Raw genomic sequence first — 19,170 nt, 5'->3', positions numbered from 1 at the left:
TTCACCCAGTTTTGCTTTCGAATATTCGTTATTGCTCTTTGCGCCATCCACCGGTAATTATCAAACTTTTATGTTGTGTGTTCTTACGTCGGTATAATTTCCCACTATAACCGACCATGGGCCAGTTCTATGTTTATCAATAGCGAGGCGTTGTTAAAGATTGTGAACTATTCTAAGTGTCTAATAAAACAAATTAAAGCCAGAAAAAAAGATTTTCTTTTAATTACCTAAATTTTTAATCACCTAAAAACCTAAAAACTCAAAAAAGGCAACAATTAGCAGGTTAAACAGGTAAAGTTTTGTTATTCTTTATGTTTTCATAATGCTGAAGCAATATGGTAATTATCTTTACCTATTTTCTAACTTGGTAAACAAAACAATCATTGAATATGTTTGCAATATATATGCTTTATTCATGAAAAACTATATGACCACACGGAGCAGAAAAAAGAAAAAAAGGTAACATGGATAAATATGCATTAAATATACAAAAGTAATTGAAAATCAAATACGATACCTAAATACAAAAGTAGAAAGAACAGAAAAAAATGTATTGCACATCAAGTCAGATGAAAAATGAACAAGTAGATTGGTGCATTAGGGGCCTTAAACGCTTGCACGCAAAAAGATACATTTTGAATTTTACCCAAGTGGACAGCGTACAATGAAAAAATACTGGTACGCAAACAGCACAACATTATCAAAACTCTTTGAAACTGCATGACAGGAAGGCAAACAACAAGTTAAAAAAAGATTTGAAGATTAAAACGCTTGCCTCATGTTATTGTTATGATCATCAGGTAATGCAATTCTCACACGCACGTCTTGGCTAGGGGGCATTACACCAAACCCCAAATGGGTTAGGTCAAAATCAGGCAAAGGTTTATCGGGCTCGCAAATCTTTACATCAAAATGCTTTAAAAGGGCCAATGTTACCAGCTTGATTTCAATCATTGCTATGTGTCGTCCTGGGCATCGTGTGCTTCCAAACCCGAAGGTCATGACAGAACGGGATGCAGCTATGCGCTGGCCAGCCTTGTAGAACCTCGAGCGGCTTCGCAGAGTCCCAAGAAGCTGAGTTGGTTCAGAATTTTGCGAGTCGCTGTCGCAGGAACTGCTTGGAACACAGCTACTCAACACACCCTCGTGCTCGCCAATGAGAAAGCGATCATAGTCGTATTCCTAAAAAACAGATGGCAAAGTTGTTTATTTCAATATTCAAATGTGTGTATTCAAAAAGAAAAAATAATAATATAGACGTTTTCGAACAAATCTAAAAATGTCACCCCGTTAGGCTTCACGGAAAAAGGACAGAATCTCTTTGGAAACAACGAAGGTATTTGTGGAATTAAAAAAGGTTGTTTGCAAGCATGTTTTGTAATTGTCACATTTTTTACCTTCGGACTTTCAAAAATCTCGTGATCCATATGCGTAACCGGTGCAAAGAAGATCGTATAATCGCCCTTTCGTATCGCGTACTGCCGACCAGAGCTTGTGTTTATGACTGTGTCTTTCATTGCTTTTCGTACACTCATGCTCGATCCAGTCAATCTCATGGTCTCCTTCAAGCATCCGTCTGGCAAAACAAGCGGAAATGGGATTTACGAAAGTAAACTGAAGTCAGTGCAGCGTGCTGATTCACTCTTCACCCCTGTCCCTCCCACAGCCCCGTGTTTCACGCAAGCTTGACGCATATCGACAAATATTTATGCTTCATTATCTAATCGTTCGACCAAAATTTTAGGGAAAAAAAGAAAACGCTACAAATTTAAACAAGAACGATATACTTTATTTGAGCAATTTAATGACAAATTTAAGGTTTGTATACGTTGATCTATTTATTTACGCAACGGAAACTCACCCAGTACCACAAGCTTGTCGATGTCTTTCTTTTTCAGCGATAGTATGTTGTTCATTTGTGGCCATGAAGCATCTGCTGTCGGCTCTGCGCTGGATCGACCCCGCAGTCGGTACCTACCATTGAACTCTTCAAATTCCTTTAGCACAGCTCGTTTGGCGTCGGGGTTCTTCAACAGATGTGCAAGGGTCCAGAACAGCGCCGGAGCCGTGTTTGCTTGCGCCGACCACAGAATGATCATGAGATGTCGCGCTCTGGCGTCTTTGAAATCTGAAATAAACAACGTTTTTTTCCTTTAGCCAAACGATCCAAAAACAATACCTATCACACAAAAAAATCATTAATATGGACTTAAAAAACCTGTATAAATATTTTTATTATTTTTCAATTATCAACACCCTTGAAAACGTTTCAAGTGTTGTTTTTTAACTTGCCAAATCTTCGAAGGTCGAATAACATGTAGAGTTCTAAGTTTTGGTTTTCTAGTTTGTGTCGAAACAAAAAGGCTAAAAAATTGCCGTTGGACGGAGCAAAAACTCCACGCAAATTCAGTTTTTAACCCAGCGTTCACTGTCAATCAGAAACTCTGTAATTCATTGCAAACCTGCAATTGCAATAATGTACAATGTACAGTAGTGCTTTGCAAACCCTTTTGAAGGGGTTTGGCCGATTAACAAGAGTAATGTTTCTGACAAGTAGCGTTCTCGTAATTCGGTCGGATCACATCATTTCTTATGAACCACAACAGAAACGTTCAAAATATGTCATAAAATATCAGCGACATGCAGCGTATGCCCCGAGGTAGACGATAACATTTTTAAGCCGCAGACGACCTTTGCACAATCTGTCCACAAGATCTTCGTTACTCCATCAGCTCGATTATAGATGTATCTCAGTGAAAGACCGAGTCTCTGGCGATAACTTGTGTCACTGAATTATAGTTTTGATATAGGCCAGCACATTGGCAGTTTAAAAGCAAAAAAACTGTCCGGGTCATAAAGTTGCGCTTAAATTCGCCGGAATTTGCAAACGTAGCATGAAGCACTGTTTGCATTTCACGCCAGAGAAAACGATTTATGTTGCGCAAATAAGTGCTCCATCAGGAAATCGAATTATATCCCACAACTAGGGCCTTAACCGATAAAGACAGGTAAATGGAAATTTACCAAGGATTTTGACTCTTACCAATACGAGGGTTGCTGTCCACAATATCAGTGATCAATTGCGAAACGTTGTTCCGTTCAGACCAATTAATTTCTCCGATCATTTCCAGAATCTTGGCCAGAGCGCGCTTCGTCGCCGGGAGAAGGTGGACCGGGATGCGGTCAACCATAAGCGGAGAACCGGCGAAGTAAATCTTAAAAACGTCGTAAAATCGTGCGGTTTCTTCAGCGCGCTTCACGGGGTCGGAAAGCGAACCGAAAAACAGGTTGAAGGTGATGTCGAATATTATGCGCTTGCACATGTCGTAGAGATGAACCTACAAGAAAAAGCCAATGAGGATTTGATACCAAAAAAGGTGAAAGAAAAAACGTGGATGAAAATTGAAACGTGGATACAAACTAACCAAACTTAGCATTTACAAGTTACCACTGACGATACCTTTACAATCGTGCCCATGATTCTCAGTTATCTATACTGTTTATTAACTTCTTTATAAGACCCAGGGTCAATACCTATGTGTGAAGCTAGATTTGTGTTGATCTTGTACAGGATCTTTTCAATCATGTTTTTTACTTGCGTGTTTTGTCCAGAAACTGCATACATATCGTAAAGTCTTAAACAAGCTATACAAGTGACTTATGTAAGAACGGACACGCTTGAGCAGAATTGGAAACTTACCTTACGAGTCCCTTTGTGAACTCCCACGTCCTGGAGGAGTTTGCGTAGAGCAATGACGACTGAGTCTCTCGCAATATGACACAGGTCTGACAGTTGCATTGATCCGCGAAGATTGCTATCAAGCGCATGTTCAATGCTTTTGGAGATTTTTGCAGGTGTTGGTTCGATTTGCTCGACAGAGTGGGCCCGTCCCATTAGACGTTCCAAAAAACTTGGTCCTGTGTTATCAGGATTGTTGTGAATGTAATGGTTCTTCCCGACCATGCATGTGACAAAATCGCCGATGATGTCTTTGTGATCAAGAGCCTTGGTGCGCTCTAGGTTCCTTACATCTAAAGGGTTCGCAAAAACGTGGGCGTTCCTGCGAAAATCCAAGTGTCAAATTACAACAAAAACAGAATACTTATTTTAGAATAAAAATGTCTAATCGTTAATGTAACTTAAACTATAGCAGTTAAACCTTTTAATTGCCAACAATGAACATGCAAAAGCATTTGCAAATTGATTTGCACCAAGCTCGTAGAAAAAGCGATCCCGGTTTTTACCCCCAAAAGACGGCATCAAGCGCTTAAATCAACAGGGATCGAATAAGATTTGATGGAGTAAAATATTTTTATCCCAAGTAAATTCGCCCCGACAACCAAAAAAACTCCAATCCCTGTAGCGATGTTTCAGAGACCACCGTGTTAGCCAAACAACATTCCATTGCCGGGGTAACTTCTCATAGCTAATTAGGGAAAAAATGGTTTAAAATTCTCACCAGCCTGCCAGCTCTATAGTGTACACATCCCCGTACTTCTCCTTGAGGTTCATCAGGTAGTTTAGCGGATCTTTGCCAAAATCCAAGGCCGAACCGATAAAAGGAAGATAGTGATGGATGAGCGGAGGTTCCATGCGTTTTCTGCGGCAAAATTAGTCCAGTCAATCCATTGTTTGGTCGCATTGTTACGTTTCACGTTAATCATGTTTTGGCGATGAACTGTAAGCAATTGTTGGAATCCCTAAACGACGTTTATCGGAATTTCAACGACGCGTGAATATAGATAAAAAAATTGGACTGCGCATAATATGAAACATTTTTACCACATTGCGTGTAATAGATTACTTGACATATGCCAACTTATCATTGACGTTTATTTATGGCTCATAGGAGGCAAAACTATTAGTAATATATCAAAATTTGATTAAATTAATCATCGAGATAATTTTACGTATTTGGCATCGTTTTATAGTGTCGCATACGAATCATATGTCTTCAAAGGTCTTTAACTATATTCTACCTTAAACGATAGATATTTGTAACAAAAAAATACAGGAAAAACGTGTAACCCACCTTCGTCTTTGTCGCAGCAGACAATTTAACACCACAAAGTTGATCAACAAAAGGAGGACGGTCAAAGCATATTCCAGCATATCGATGTTGCAGTTGTAAAAACAGCTTGCAAACACAGAGACCTATACACAATGCGCTGACAAAATATGGTTCGGGTTAGCGACAAATAGCCCAGGCACATTAGAAAAAAAAACGCAAACCGGTTTCGGTGCCGCCAAGACTTACACATTTTTAATCGTCTGCCGGATATTGTTTTATTACCCCGCGTCGATCGATGTGTTTGTGCTACGGCAATGGCCTCATAATGTAGCCGTACTTTAGGAAGGCTCACAAGTGCTGGAACTTACGCGAAACGCAGCTCGATTGCCTCGACAAAATTTTAGAACCTTCTAATTGCTGAATTGAACATTGTTCAAGAAAAGAATCGCTGAGCGCTTGCCCTGCCGCGTCTGCGAAACGCAATGCCTCATTACAACCAAACAGCGTCAATATATACACTAGCTTCAGGAGAAACATGCTTTTTTCGAAAAACTTACGCAAAAAAGGCACAGACGGTGCGTTTTGGCGCACAGGGCAAAGCTCAATGGGAAAGAAGTTTACTTTTTTCAAGTGAGCAGGAAATAGAACGATCGAGGTTCATCTTACGTAAAAGGTTGCACCTGACGAACGATCGAATATGCGGTATTTTGATTAGTCAGCAAAAATAGCACAGTAAGTTAACACAATTTGACTCATGAAATTAACTTTTTTCATTTCTGTGCGAAATGTACGGCCGTTGTTAAAGGCGCTTTCTTGTGAGTGGTCTTATCTTAGTGCGGGCCGGTTAGGCCATTTACAGTGTTTAACAAAACCAATTGAAACCACCGCCTTTCTCTAAACATTGCCTGACCGTCAGTGTTCAATTAAACTGGACAGGATCATTGGAATCTTTGTCAATATGCCCCGAGAAACAAGGTTTGCTCGAATTGCGATGGTTTCGCCGTTAATCCAGTGATTTGCGGTACTGGTAATATTCGTTTGACCTTTGCGTGATTCGCTGCATAAAGTTTACCGCAGCTAGACGATGATAAGCGCTTTAAAAATTATTTCGCGATGTGATGCTTTTCTAATCCGCCACCACCTGGTCATTTTCAAAATTACATCGCTTCATAGCGGTATTTACAACTCAAATATGTATTTTATTCAGATTATTACGTGATTTGCTCGAGTGAAGATCACTAAAAAAATAAGGCGAATTTTGCTGATTCATTGCATTTATTTGTGACTAATAAGAGAAAAATTCGAAGAGTTTTTGCAAGGACTCGTCCCAAAATAGCGTATTTTTGCTATGAAAGTGCTGCAAAACATTTCAACAACGTCATCGCCTGTCAACAACGGCAACTTTGAGCACACTTGAATCATGAGATAAGATATTTCCATTGAGATATACAGGCTGATCCCAGTTTTCTCGGTTTGCTTTTCTAGGTATTTTTCCTGCAGCACGAGCAACCTCCATTTAACCTTCTGACAGTGTCAAGGTTCGACTGATGGAACGCAAAACATACAAAGTCCAAAAGGTTAGAACCGGAAGTTTTTCAGCTGAGTGGTGTGAATGTCATTTGCTGCATTGCGAATTTATCGTAGATTTGTGAAAATATACGCATATTTTACTGAGTCTTTTTAAAGACTTTGATCCAAATATGTTGCTTCAGGTTCTGGCAGACTTAAGAGCAGGTGTGCGCATTGGCTAATGAAGGTGGAAGTTATGATTTTAATATAACGTAGGTTTGGACCAATAATTAAATTACAACCATAAACTTGATTGTTTTTAGGTATGCGGATAAACTTCTAATGGTTTACAATGCCAAGCTCACGATGTGTTTGAAGCAATTTCTTAAAACAAACACCTCCACTTGCAACAGCCTGCAACTAGTGTGCCCCTGTCCTTACGTTTGAATGTAAGTATTTTTACTGTAGTTCGTATGTTTAATGGGACAAACAGTTGCGCCCAAGGTGCTGTAAAGTGTAAACCATTTAGTTGCATTTAGTTATTTTTTATAAATACATCATTGGAATCTAAATTTTGTAGATAGACTACATTTTTTTTTTACGAATAGGTATTGTACATACCGTGTGGTCTGTTGTGGTCAAGATTCATTGAAGGGTATGAATATCGATTTCGGTTAGTTGTGGCGTGGTGATTGTCGTGTCTTGTGTAGTTTACCAAACGTTTTACACGAGGCTGTCTACAGTTGCGGCGTAAGCATTTTTGTCGGTTTTGCAGTGCATGGGAGTGGGACTGTTTGATAGTGATGTACAAGTTTTATTCTTGGGAAGTAGTTGTGTGTAAGGTAAGTAGAGTGTATTAGCGTGCACTATTTAATGTTTAGATAATTTAAATATGTCTGGTAACTGACCATGTTAGTCGTGTATTAATCTGTGTTGGTAGCTTAACTAAACTCTCTATTTTCTATTATTCTTTTAGAATGAGATCTCAAGTAAAGTAAATTTGTGTGGGAGCTGCTAAGGCTAAAATCTGTTCTATACTATCTATCCTAAACTGTCCTCTACTATTTGTACTGTGAGGCACGGCATTGTTATAAGACTGCCATATTCATTGTTGCACTCACCAGTGTGTCAGACAGCATTTGGCGATGCAACTAACCCACACAATGGCCAGTTAGATAGCTAGCTGGGACTTGGGATAAGAATAGGTTTTGTATTCTACATGGTTACTTTACTTGGCAGTATTGTGACATGTGCCGCTGATCATTGTACTAAGCCAGAGGCTTCGCAATTTTTTTGAACACTCGAGGTCAGAGCTAAATATATTTATGAAACTAAAACTACCTTAAACTATAACTGTCGAGTTACCAACTAAAAGTTAAATTATTTCGTTCGAAAGTATTCTCACAACAACATGCAGAATTAATTTAGTTTGGTAAGCAGTGGCGGCTCGTGCCTTAAATTTCTGGGGGTGCTGCTCCATTTTTTAGCCTTTATTGGACAAATATAAGTTGGCATATACAGAAAAGCCACATTTCTAGTTTTCTAGTCATTGTTTTGTGTAGAAAAACAAGTACAGACGAATCCGGTTAATCGCATACCGGTTAATCGCATAATCCGTTTAATTGCATCACAATTAAAAATCCCAAACCGTCGCCCATCGTTTGTTAAGAAAATCGTCCGGTTAATCGCATACCGGTTTATCGCAAAAACCGGATATTCGCATCGATTTTCCACGAAATATGCGATTAACCGGATTGATGATCTCTAAGTGAAAGTCGAACAGCCCGAGTATTTGTAATAAAAAACGAAGATATGATAGTAAAATCTTCCGGAGGTAATGTACGCGAAAAAGACGTAGATGCATGTTTACATTCCACACCAAATAACGCGTTTAACGTTGAAAATGACACGTCTCGACCATAAAATATTTTGGAAAAGTTATTAGAAGATTAAATCGGCGTTCCCTGTAACGCTGTGCGATAACAAGGAGTCGTTATCTCACAGCCGTGCACATTGATCCTTTTTTTATGGGCTTATCTAATCGCCAATAGTTTAAATCAAGCGTTTAAATAAAGAGTTCAACGTGTTAAAATTACGAAACTGGTGTTCCGGCAAAGACGCTGATTGTAATTTCTTACTAAGTGCGAACTGCACCAAATTCGAAGTGTTAAACTGTATTGAAATTTAAACAAGATTAAATGTAAAACAAATGTTTAAAAATGTTTTCTGTTATATTGTTTATGACCCGCCAAACACGTAATGGTTGTAAAAAATGTTAGACCGCAAGTAATCAGTTGGTAACGTGCCAATGATTGCCATATTTTGTCTTCTGTTCGTGACCTTACGCAACTTATCAGGTAAAACACCGATTAAGAAAGGCATTTATTCCTGTAGTATTTGTTGCTGCTTTAAATTTTTGAAGCAACGATCACACGTTGATCACGTGACAGTCACGCTAATCTTGCAGCTGCAGTTTTGCTGAGTAAGCTAGAAAGTAGCTCCACAATCTGAGTCGTTAAAGTTTTGCTAAAATCAAATATTCTTTTTGTCAATTGGATAACGGGTTATAATAGAAACTGATGCAGCTCGCCTTAGTGCCCTTGCGCTGTAGAATGTGCCAAAGTTGTAAGTTTGACTATGTTTCGGTCGTGTACTTGCAGTTTTGGGCTGCTTACAAATATGCAACTAGCACTTTGCCGCTTAACGCGTTGGTTTGAACTAGAAAACGAAATAGGTTAGAAACAACAGGCCATTTTACGTGTATATTAGGCGAGAGGCCTGGCACATTTATATAGAGAACTACCCAAAACACGACTAAAACGTCATAAACCATCTTCATAGGGAAGTTCCCAAATTTAAATGTTGGGCCGCTTAGCTGCGATGCGATGTAACATGTCTTTTCAAATAAACCTGACTGCAAGAGAAAGCACAAATCAAGCGAACTGTGGCGTGTGCGCCAATTAAGAGAGTGTGTGTGCGTTTCTACTGTTTCTTTAACACTCTTAGGCGATTGCACCATAGCCACGACAATTAGGGAGCATGACGTCATGTATTGCGGTGAGAGCAGCATTTTTTTCAATTCTCGGTAACAAAAGAGAGAAAATACTGCTCCGTTGCCATAGTTGAGCGTCACTGCAACTTTGTTTCAGCTGGGGAAGTGAAAATGAGCACTTTTGTTAACCGCGTGTACTGTTAACATAGCAACCGGATTATCGCATAATCCGGTTAATGGCATCAAATACCCTTGGCAAATCGATGATGCGATTAACCGGATTCGTCTGTAATACAAATCTAAACTAGAAGGGTGGCTTAGCACATATTTCCCTTGCATATACACTATAACCTATTTTGAAACATTAATATATTTCCTACACTTATTTTATAATGGGTCCCATATTATCTACTGTCTTTTATAACCTTGGTTGTTTCTGCAAGCAGAAACTCATGGGTCCCCCACACATGCAAAGTTGTAAATAATGCATTTCAAGAGATAACAATGAGAAAGTTTGGTATTGTAAGGTCAAACACATAAATAAATATGCTGTAAGGAGTACAAACTATTTGAACTCATTCCATTAACACATTTTTGAAGGTTTTTCTATTTATGGTCTGAAAAAAAGTGTAAAATAGTGAGAAAATAGGCTAAAACACAATAATCAGCTCCTATTAATGACGTATTAAACAAGATGGTAGGGGGCTAGTGGAGTAAATGATAGAGCTATAGGGTTGAACACAACAACCAACACCTATAAATGGTACACTCCATAAGGTGGCCAAACTTCACTTAAGTTAGTCATTGTTTAAAAAATTGAACCCTTTTGGGGTCTAGTAAGGTCAATATTGGGGCAACAGGGTATAACACAACATTCTTCACCTGCAAATGGCACACTCTACAAGCTGTCCAAATTTCATCTAATTCCGACACTGTTTAAAAAACTGACCCATTTTAGGGGTTAGTGGGGTAACTGATAGGATTCAACACCCAAAAGTATGAAATATGAAATCACAATGACCCAATCAACAGTCATGTAAATTTTTATCCAATTCAGACAATGTTTAAAATTCTGACCACTAGAGGTGCTATGAGCAACATTCGTCAACGCTTCTGACGTCATAAGGCTGTTACCACCCCTCTAACTAGCATGTGCAAAAACACCCACCAAGTAATGCACAAACACAAGTAGCATATGTTCTGTTGCTTTTATTATACCATTCCACCACAAAAATCTTTCGTTTTTGGTGCGCAGCAACATACAAAAACGTTTCACACTTTGGGGTCTAGCGGGGTAAATACTGCGGTTATCAAGTCAAACAAAGCAGATGGCACATCTGCACAACCATATCTACGATCTGTGAAAGTTTCATCCAAATTCACCAAAGATTTCATGCCAAAAGTGCATGGACAAACTTCACCGGAGAAAAAAGAAAAAAAAAAGAAAAAAAAAAAGAAAAAAAAACAGAAAAAAAAAGAAAAAACAACAACAGTGAAATCAAGATGCGTCCCCTTCAGGGAAGGGGACCCATAATTAGCAACTCCATTGTGACGTAATGGTTGTTACGCAATAATGTACACGGGTGTAAACAGCAGACGGTATCATTGGGGAATTTTGTTTACTTGCACAGCGACAGGCCAAACTCAATAACATGCAGTAAAAATGTGGCACAAAAACACACGTGACACAGACTCGAAACAAAGCGGTTGTAAATACGGTAAAACACAACAACAGTATGTAGAAAAAAATTATTAATAAATGAGTCGAAAAAGGCCGAAGTATTTCAATTGGACAACATTTATGTAAAACTGGTTATAACAATGACTACTAACTAACACTCTTGCTATTCAGTCATTAATATGGTCATGTATCATTTAATTACCTTATAGCCACATTCAGCATTTTATTCCATTACACGTCACAGATTATAATTGCCACAAAAAAATAGCCATAAAGCTTTTTATTTGTATCATAATTAACAAATTAAACAACCACATTACATTTGTGTCAGAACTTGTTTATTCAACATTTTTGTGTACAACTGTTAATTGTTTGTAAGTTTCTTAACTGCTAAACTTGCTGCTTTATTTGGTGGCAAATAGCTCATAATTCCTTTTTTGAAGTACAAAACTCTGCAAGCTTTGAAAATTACAACACTCTCACTTAAATTTAAAACATATCATTAAACCTTGTGCTTCTATTTTACAACCAAAATGAATCATAAAGCTATAGTTTAAGCAAAATAATTGATAGCTTCTTCCTTGATTTCCAAATGACAACCAAGAAACTGTTTTTTTTTTCTATTTAGTGCTATCACTGCAAGTGCAAGTCTTTTTGGAAATAATGGTGTTCCTTAGAAAAGTTTGCTTCCTTTTCGGTGTTGACATCCTTTTCAAGAACCGTTTTGCCTTTGAGAGACACATGGAAATTGCTGGCTAACTGGCTTTTCCTTTAAAAGTTTCAGTAACTTTTCTAACAACAGGATATGTTTGGTGGTCACTACTATCTCCCCTGTAGAATGTTCATTCTTAAGAAAAAATTCCTGTGAAGCAATTTAGCAGCTACTGTTTAAAGAAACATAACATGTCCATTATATCAATACACAAGATTGCACTTGGTTGCAAATACTGTCCACATGGTGTGTTAAGAAACCAAAACTTGAAATTGTCATCACTAAGGTATTTCAAAATTCCTGTTGCTTGTGTTGTCATCACTAAGATATTTCAAAATTCGTGTCGCTTGTGCAAAATTTTGTTTGTTCTGCATGTAATATTGCCTAAATTTCAGTGAGGCATTTAACTTTACAGTGTGAGTAGTTCTTGTGGTTGCTTATTCCTGCTTGACATATTTGGAATAGAAGATGTTTCATCCCAGTTTTCTTAACTTTTAATTCAGGTTTTTATTATAAAGGTTAATCGTGACTTTTCAAAGTGTTAGATGACTTTTTTTCTTTTTCAAGGTGGTAGATACACTTTCTAATCCAATGATAACTGCAAACACTGAACCCCACTTACAGTCATCTTAAAAATTCACGACTAACCTTTAAACAAATAAATTAAAACATGGCAAAAAAATTGTTTAACTGTACTCACTGTCGAACTTAGAATATAGCAAACGGGTTTGGTTTTGGAGCACAATATAGACCCGGAACAGACAACACAACTACAGCGGCCGGTTCACACGCTGCGTGATTGGTGGAGCTGCGCGAGCCGCAGCACCCAGTCGCCTATTTCGCCAGGCATGTAGCTTTTCCAAGTGCGCATGCGCACAAGTGCAAAACGTCATGAAACGTCACGATTCGTCATGAAACTGGAGCTGCAGTTCCACCATAGATAACATATTAATGCCATAATTTTTTTTTTTAAATGAAAAAAATGCCGATCAAGGCGGAAATTATACTTATAAAAATTATACTTAGGAATAAAAAAATAAGTATCATGAATGTTATCTGTATTGTTGAGGTAGAAATATTAGGTAAAAATATCTAGGGGGTGCTGCACTCCGCAGCACCCTAGCACGAGCCGCCCCTGTTGGTAAGATCACTTTGCGTGGGAGTGTTTCAAGGGCAATTTATTACGTCGACCAAGACTTAGACAATATAAATATATTGCGCGAACAATCGCCTCTGTTTGTTATTTGAAAATGATTCAATGGACCACTTCTTGTCGCAAATACTCATTTGTCTGTCTAATTTTTGCTTATAGCCTACACTAGCGAGATCTAATATTAAATTGAAGGAAAGCTCCTCGCGGTCCCTCTGAAATCCCGTGGTGGACGCCTAAGGGACCGCGGACCCCAGATTGAAAACTGCTGTGGCCTACTAAGCTTTCAATAGCGATGTTAGTTTTACGGTACACATTAGACATCAAATGTTTTGGTCTCTGTAGGCACCAAGCTCGTTGTGAGCCGATCAGGTCCCGAAAAAATGGTGTGCTTATTTGTTTAGGGTCATGCAGTTTTAAAGCGATAAAAGCAGAACGTCGATCTCCCGCATATTTATCAAAAGTAGTTAGCCTATCTTTTATAAGTTAGTTGGACTTTTGATTTCTTACGTTTCAAGTTGCGATCATAAAAAAAAGTTGTCACCAACCTTGGACAACGTGTCTTCGTTGGTTTATTCTTTGTCCGTGATTTTTGGTCACGAAAACGATGGTTCGTGTCATTCTTGAAGCATTCTTGCTATCTTTAATTAAAAAGCAAAACGAAAATCGACAACTTTACCCATACTACCGAAAAAACATGAGATAATTTTTTTTTAAAACATGAGATAAAAACGTAAAGAAGGACATAGGAAATAGAATTGCGAAAACCCTACAAATGGGCATAGGCTAGTTACTCGGAAAAGTCTAAAAGTGTGCATACCAAAATTAGAAGACATAGTTGGTGACATGACCCATAGCTGTGGTTAGAACAGACTGACAAAAATATTGCACCGCACGAAGAAAACACTAATCGAGACGGACATATGTGACACTTTGCGGCAGTGTCTAGAATTACTTAGTTCAATCCAAATAGCCATTAGACCAATATGAATGAAAGGTAACCTCGCCTGCAGCACATGCTTTCAGATTCATGTGATCTGCGAACGTGAAATACTGCCTTGAGGCAAAACATTGGGCCACTAATAATCTGGGAAATACACAATGACCTGACAACAGTTTGTCGCATAACAAAATATACAAACAGATCGTTGTTAACAGCTAAAAATAGGGAGGCCTTCCATCGGGCGAAAATTCCCAGTGGTTTTGATTTGTGGGTTTGTGCTTGCGTGCTTGCTTACAACATGAAAACCTTTTTTTCATTCAATAAATCTATGATTCTGTTTCACTTGAACTTACGGGTGGGTATAATTCGACGAGCTTTGAGGTAGTTTTCTTGCTGAACAAAATCGTAACTGCTCCAACTTTTGCAAAATAAACCTGCCATCAAAAAAAACAAAGGATTAAAATACTGACTGAAAACTTACACCTTAATATACACGCAGAAAAAATAAATAAAAGCTCTTTCAACATGCAACAGGAGATGGCAAATTTCTATGTAACTGAACTATGGTCAATGCTTAAAAAAATACGTACATCTTAAAGTAATAGTTTTCATTTCGTCTTTGTCCACAAGGCAATGGCTTAGAGGCCGTATTTAAGGTTTACCTTACCTTATCTTTTAAATCTGCCAATAAAATGTTTCGTCGTTGGTCATAAAAGGTTAACTTGGATTTGCTTTGTGCAATTCACACTTTGTATTTAGATTTTTGTTAAAGTTCTCACTGTCAAAGCCAAGGTAAATATTTGGCTGGGTTTGAGAAATTACTGAAGCGCGAAATGATGCAGTCGATTATGCCGATCTTATTTCATGCAATGCGTTTCATCAACTTAGTCCATCATGGAAACGGGGACTTAAAATGTTAAGCTTCAAAGCACGAAAATTTAGTCTCGCGGCAAATCGTTTCCAGTCATTTAGGTATTGCACGGTAGTTATATATCTCGGATAATCTCTGGGATTCAGCGTTACAGTAAATATGTGAAAATGAATGAATCACAACTAGTGGTCGGTCAAAGTCATTTTACCGCTGTAATAGATCTTGCTGAAGAAAACACGCAATTATTGTAGACAAACATTTTCAACGCGGTTTAACCACAGTAAGCAACCTGTCTGCTAAGTTAAGGTGAAATTTATCATAATGCACTTCATCGACGCCAAGTCCATTGGCAAAGAAGGCAATTTTCAATCATCCAGCCATAACAGTACCCTGCAGTTGCGTTTCAAGTTTCTGGCCAAAACGTTTCTATGCGGGTCAGCATCTTAAGTTGTTGCTCATAAGAGAAGAAGACATATGACGTAACAATATATAAGACGCAAAACAATAGATATTTTTGCGATAATTAATTTTACAACGCAACCAACAATGTTGTAAAGTATTGCGAATCTTTTTGCTTCATTCAGTAGAATTTCGTCGAACAAAGTGTACAACGGTGTGCACGCTATCTAAATATACTGTGCATTCAAACGTACAGACAAGTTGCAAGATGGAGGCTAAAGTTCCTACTATTACAAACCGTTGATTGAAAGTGGTATTGTTTACACAAGATCATACGGATGTGTACCACAGAGTTTTTTGTTGTGCGGGCGGTCGAACGTCGCGTGTTGCAGAGCAATTTAGATTTTGCAGTCAGTCGTAACGGTATGAACGCTTTGGTATGTTTACTTTTGAACTTCCTTTTTAACCACATTTCCCAAATCTAAGTTTTTGCGGGTCCCCAAATCCTACGTTATAACTGAAATCGCAAACAGCTTGAAAAACAAATGAGACCCAAGTGAAGTCAGATTTGACAATATTTCACCGGTACAATATAAGATAACTTTTTTTCAAATATCATTAACCCGAAATTGTGCATTCTATTTGCGATTGTATTGCATAAACATTGATTCGTGTGTCTTATTGATGTCAGGATTAAAGGCAGAGCCAAAGAGTTATGACAAAAATAATTGACATTTCTTTTTAAGTTTTTAAATTTATTGATACAAAATCGAGCCAGATTCAAACCTAATTTCATATTCTGCCACAATTTCGTCCCAATTTGACGCCCTTTTATAGGATGTGTATAGTTTGTTGGGTACAACCGTCACATATCGTGAAAGTTTATCTCCCGGGCCTAGTTGGAACTCCAAGAACAGGTTTAAACTTAAATTCGAAACAAAACGGGATTAAATGGATGGATCAAATGGTTTCAAGTTGTTTAGACCGTAACACGAACTCGACACAACAACACACTAATCAGGCAGTGTGTGTTGTTGGTTGTTTCCAAAAACAATACTGACCTTCTTGGGCATTCATATAATGCAATCGGACAATACTACAAGTGGAACTTAGGCCTAACCTGATTGTAATTCCAAAAATATGAATAAAGCTTAAAAATACACACTACGGATTCGTAAATTCTTGAACCTGCCACCTACCGTCTTGTCTTCTCAAGCTGTTCCTTTAGCAAGAGCCTTCGCATCTGGACACGAACTGCAGCCGCTTGTACACGATCTGAGTCCATCATCGGGTCGCATGCTTTCAGTTTTAACATGGTCAAGTGCAATTTTTCGTCCTAGTGGGAAATAAGTGGAGAATAGTTAAGAGCTGTTAATCGGCGGCATTCTGAAACAGCTTTTTGGGGAACCTTTCACAAAGCTGTGTTGTCCTGAAAAGAATGTTTAAGGCACAGAAAAATGCCGTAAACTAGAAGGGTGGCTTAGCACATATTGCCAGAGATAGAGAGAGTTTAAACTTGGTGATAAATATTTTTCCAAATCATGGAAACCTATCTAAATATCCTTTAATTCAGCCATTGTCACCCATTTTAGGAGTTAGTGGGGTAAATGGTGGTAAAAATTAACAAAAAAACAAATGCCTACACCGTTAACAAACAATGATTTTGAGCATGTGAATCGTGGTGTATTTTTTAGATTGGATTTTTTGAACTTCATCCAATGTTCATCCAACGTACGTTTCTATACGGTATTGTTTTCAGCTAGGCAACCAGTAGAACATCTTCAAGCCAGAAAATGTTAAGTTGGTAGAGTAACGGTAATACGTGGCCTTCAAAGTAAAAAGGGATTTTGCATACAACGTTACAGCGTGTGAATAGGCCAACTCCAGTGTAGCGGCAAAGACACATTATATCAAGCACTCTACGCGCTTGACTTGCACCTGTCATCATTACTCAGACCTATATTGAAACAGCGAAACTTTGGCGTGATTCGTGCGAAGGTTACACACCAGCAATATCAAGTTGTAGTAGCATGAAAATTTTATGCTGATTCAGTGTTTTGAAGCACTGACCTTGGGGTTACACAGGATTTTTACAACTTAACCTATTGCCCGATAATTAGATAGCAGTCATGACTGAGCTTTCGAATTTCAATCTACAGGACAAGTTTGTGTTTAATTAATACAATACCACCACTTAATCGATCGAGTCACGTTATAATGTCGTTTGTGAACAGTGGTGTTATGTGATGGATAGTCTTGGTTCTTTACAATCTGTAACCTGTGCATCACTTCAAAAAAATATTTTTTTGGTTAACCTGCGAAGATCAGACAGAAAGATATTTTTTAGTGGATAAATCAGCAGACACCCTCTGTTACACAACAAAATTAGCGTGACGCATTCCAACCATTTCCGAACAATCACATGATGGCGCGAGTTCAAGAAGTCTGTAAAATGCAACGTTGGCATGGTAGCCTGGACGGTAAACAGCACCTGCAACACGCAATCGTGTCTTGTTACAGGAGCGAGAGCAAGAGTCATGAATTTCCAGCTCCGGTCGTAATGCTCCGATGGAATGTTTGACCCAGACGCAATGCTGTGTGCGTAATAACGTACCAGCCATCGATTTTGCTCCGCTCCGTCAACTCGGCCCACTAGGCCTTCTAAATACGGCCTGAGAATCGAGTATTTTTGGAATTGAGAAAAGGAGGAGGGGGTTGAAACAATGAAAGTTGCTGCACACTACCCGCTGACTAAGATTCACACTTCATGTTGGAAGGAGTGGGCAAACAAACCATCCTTATAATGCTTTACCCGTGATCGTTTGTTAATGATTTTTTAACACAAGTAATTTGACTTTTGTCCATAAATATATTGGATTTTTTGTTTTTTTGAGAGTTAAAGGTAACAAAGAAAGAAACTATGGTTTAGAATTAAAACTAAGTCATGTTATTTTATCATAAATAATGCGGGATTTCAAACTTGGTCCTGGGTTGGTACGTCCTGTTGTTCACAAACTAAGTTTTGAAAACTGAAGGATTTGAATTGAACGAAATCTACGCCTGTTTTGTTTTTCGCAGCTACGTGAATGGTCACAAAGACATAAAACAAACACTAATTAATTTTAAAACGTAACACAAAATAAATATGCAACATTTTGTGTGTGTGTATTTTGCATAGATTTATGGTGTACTATCCGCTCAAACTAGGTAGTTGTGGTGATAAACCTGTTTCAAATCTTTTGCATACAGTATCGAACAGAAATTTAACGTCGGACTCTTTTTGGAAATCATCAATATGCTTTTTGTGTGTTGGAAGTGATTAGAAATGTAATTACATGAAACCTTTTTTTCCGCACCTAAACGGTTGATGGCGTTGGGATGCCAGCCACATACTGATCAAGTCAACTGTTATCCGTCTCATTCCAACTGGAACTGTTTATACATCCCGCACGCAAACCTAATGCAAGGTCAATGAATCTAGTTCAAGGTCAAACATACTCCTTGGAAAAGTGTTTCACCACTCCATCAAACCGCATTGAAAAAGTATTGACTTCAATCACACCACAATTATCAAATTCAAGGGAATTGTGTAACACGAAATGTTGTTTAAACAAATACTTTAAATACATTTTTGGGTGCATAGCGATTATATTAAACTGACCAGCGATGCGATAGAGCGTGTTTAATGTTTACTTGGAGCTCCACAGTCAGACGGCAAAACAACGTTGGAACAGAAGAAATTTGTCTTATTCCCCGCTACATTGCCGTGACGGTGACTCACTTTTTCTTCCTCCAGGTCGGGACATGCGCGTGGGTTAAACGAGGGCTGAGGGGTTGAGAGGAGGTTCAGGGGTGATTGCCAACTTGTAATGAGCCGACACAAAGTCAAATGAATTATTGC

At 38.3% G+C, this 19,170-nt stretch overlaps 1 protein-coding gene across 1 annotated transcript; it reads right to left on the bottom strand.

The window, feature by feature from the left end:
* Nucleotides 1-412: 412 nt before the first annotated feature.
* Nucleotides 413-5,448, bottom strand: LOC145238388 (cytochrome P450 7A1-like). The gene is made up of 7 exons (XM_080101531.1): nucleotides 5,034-5,448; nucleotides 4,461-4,601; nucleotides 3,701-4,061; nucleotides 3,044-3,338; nucleotides 1,862-2,128; nucleotides 1,398-1,576; nucleotides 413-1,182 (listed from the first exon to the last, which is right to left on the bottom strand). The coding sequence occupies exons 1-7, from the start codon at nucleotides 5,111-5,113 to the stop codon at nucleotides 763-765; spliced, it is 1,743 nt and encodes a 580-aa protein (XP_079957657.1). The 5' UTR covers nucleotides 5,114-5,448; the 3' UTR covers nucleotides 413-762.
* Between the last annotated feature and the right edge of the window lie 13,722 nt (nucleotides 5,449-19,170).

This window comes from Phallusia mammillata, chromosome 7, assembly GCF_965637545.1.
Source record: "Phallusia mammillata chromosome 7, kaPhaMamm4.hap1.1, whole genome shotgun sequence".
NCBI classification, from domain to species: Eukaryota; Metazoa; Chordata; class Ascidiacea; order Phlebobranchia; family Ascidiidae; genus Phallusia; species Phallusia mammillata.
Note: the sequence above shows the minus strand (reverse complement) of the source record. Positions and strands in the feature narration are given on the sequence as shown.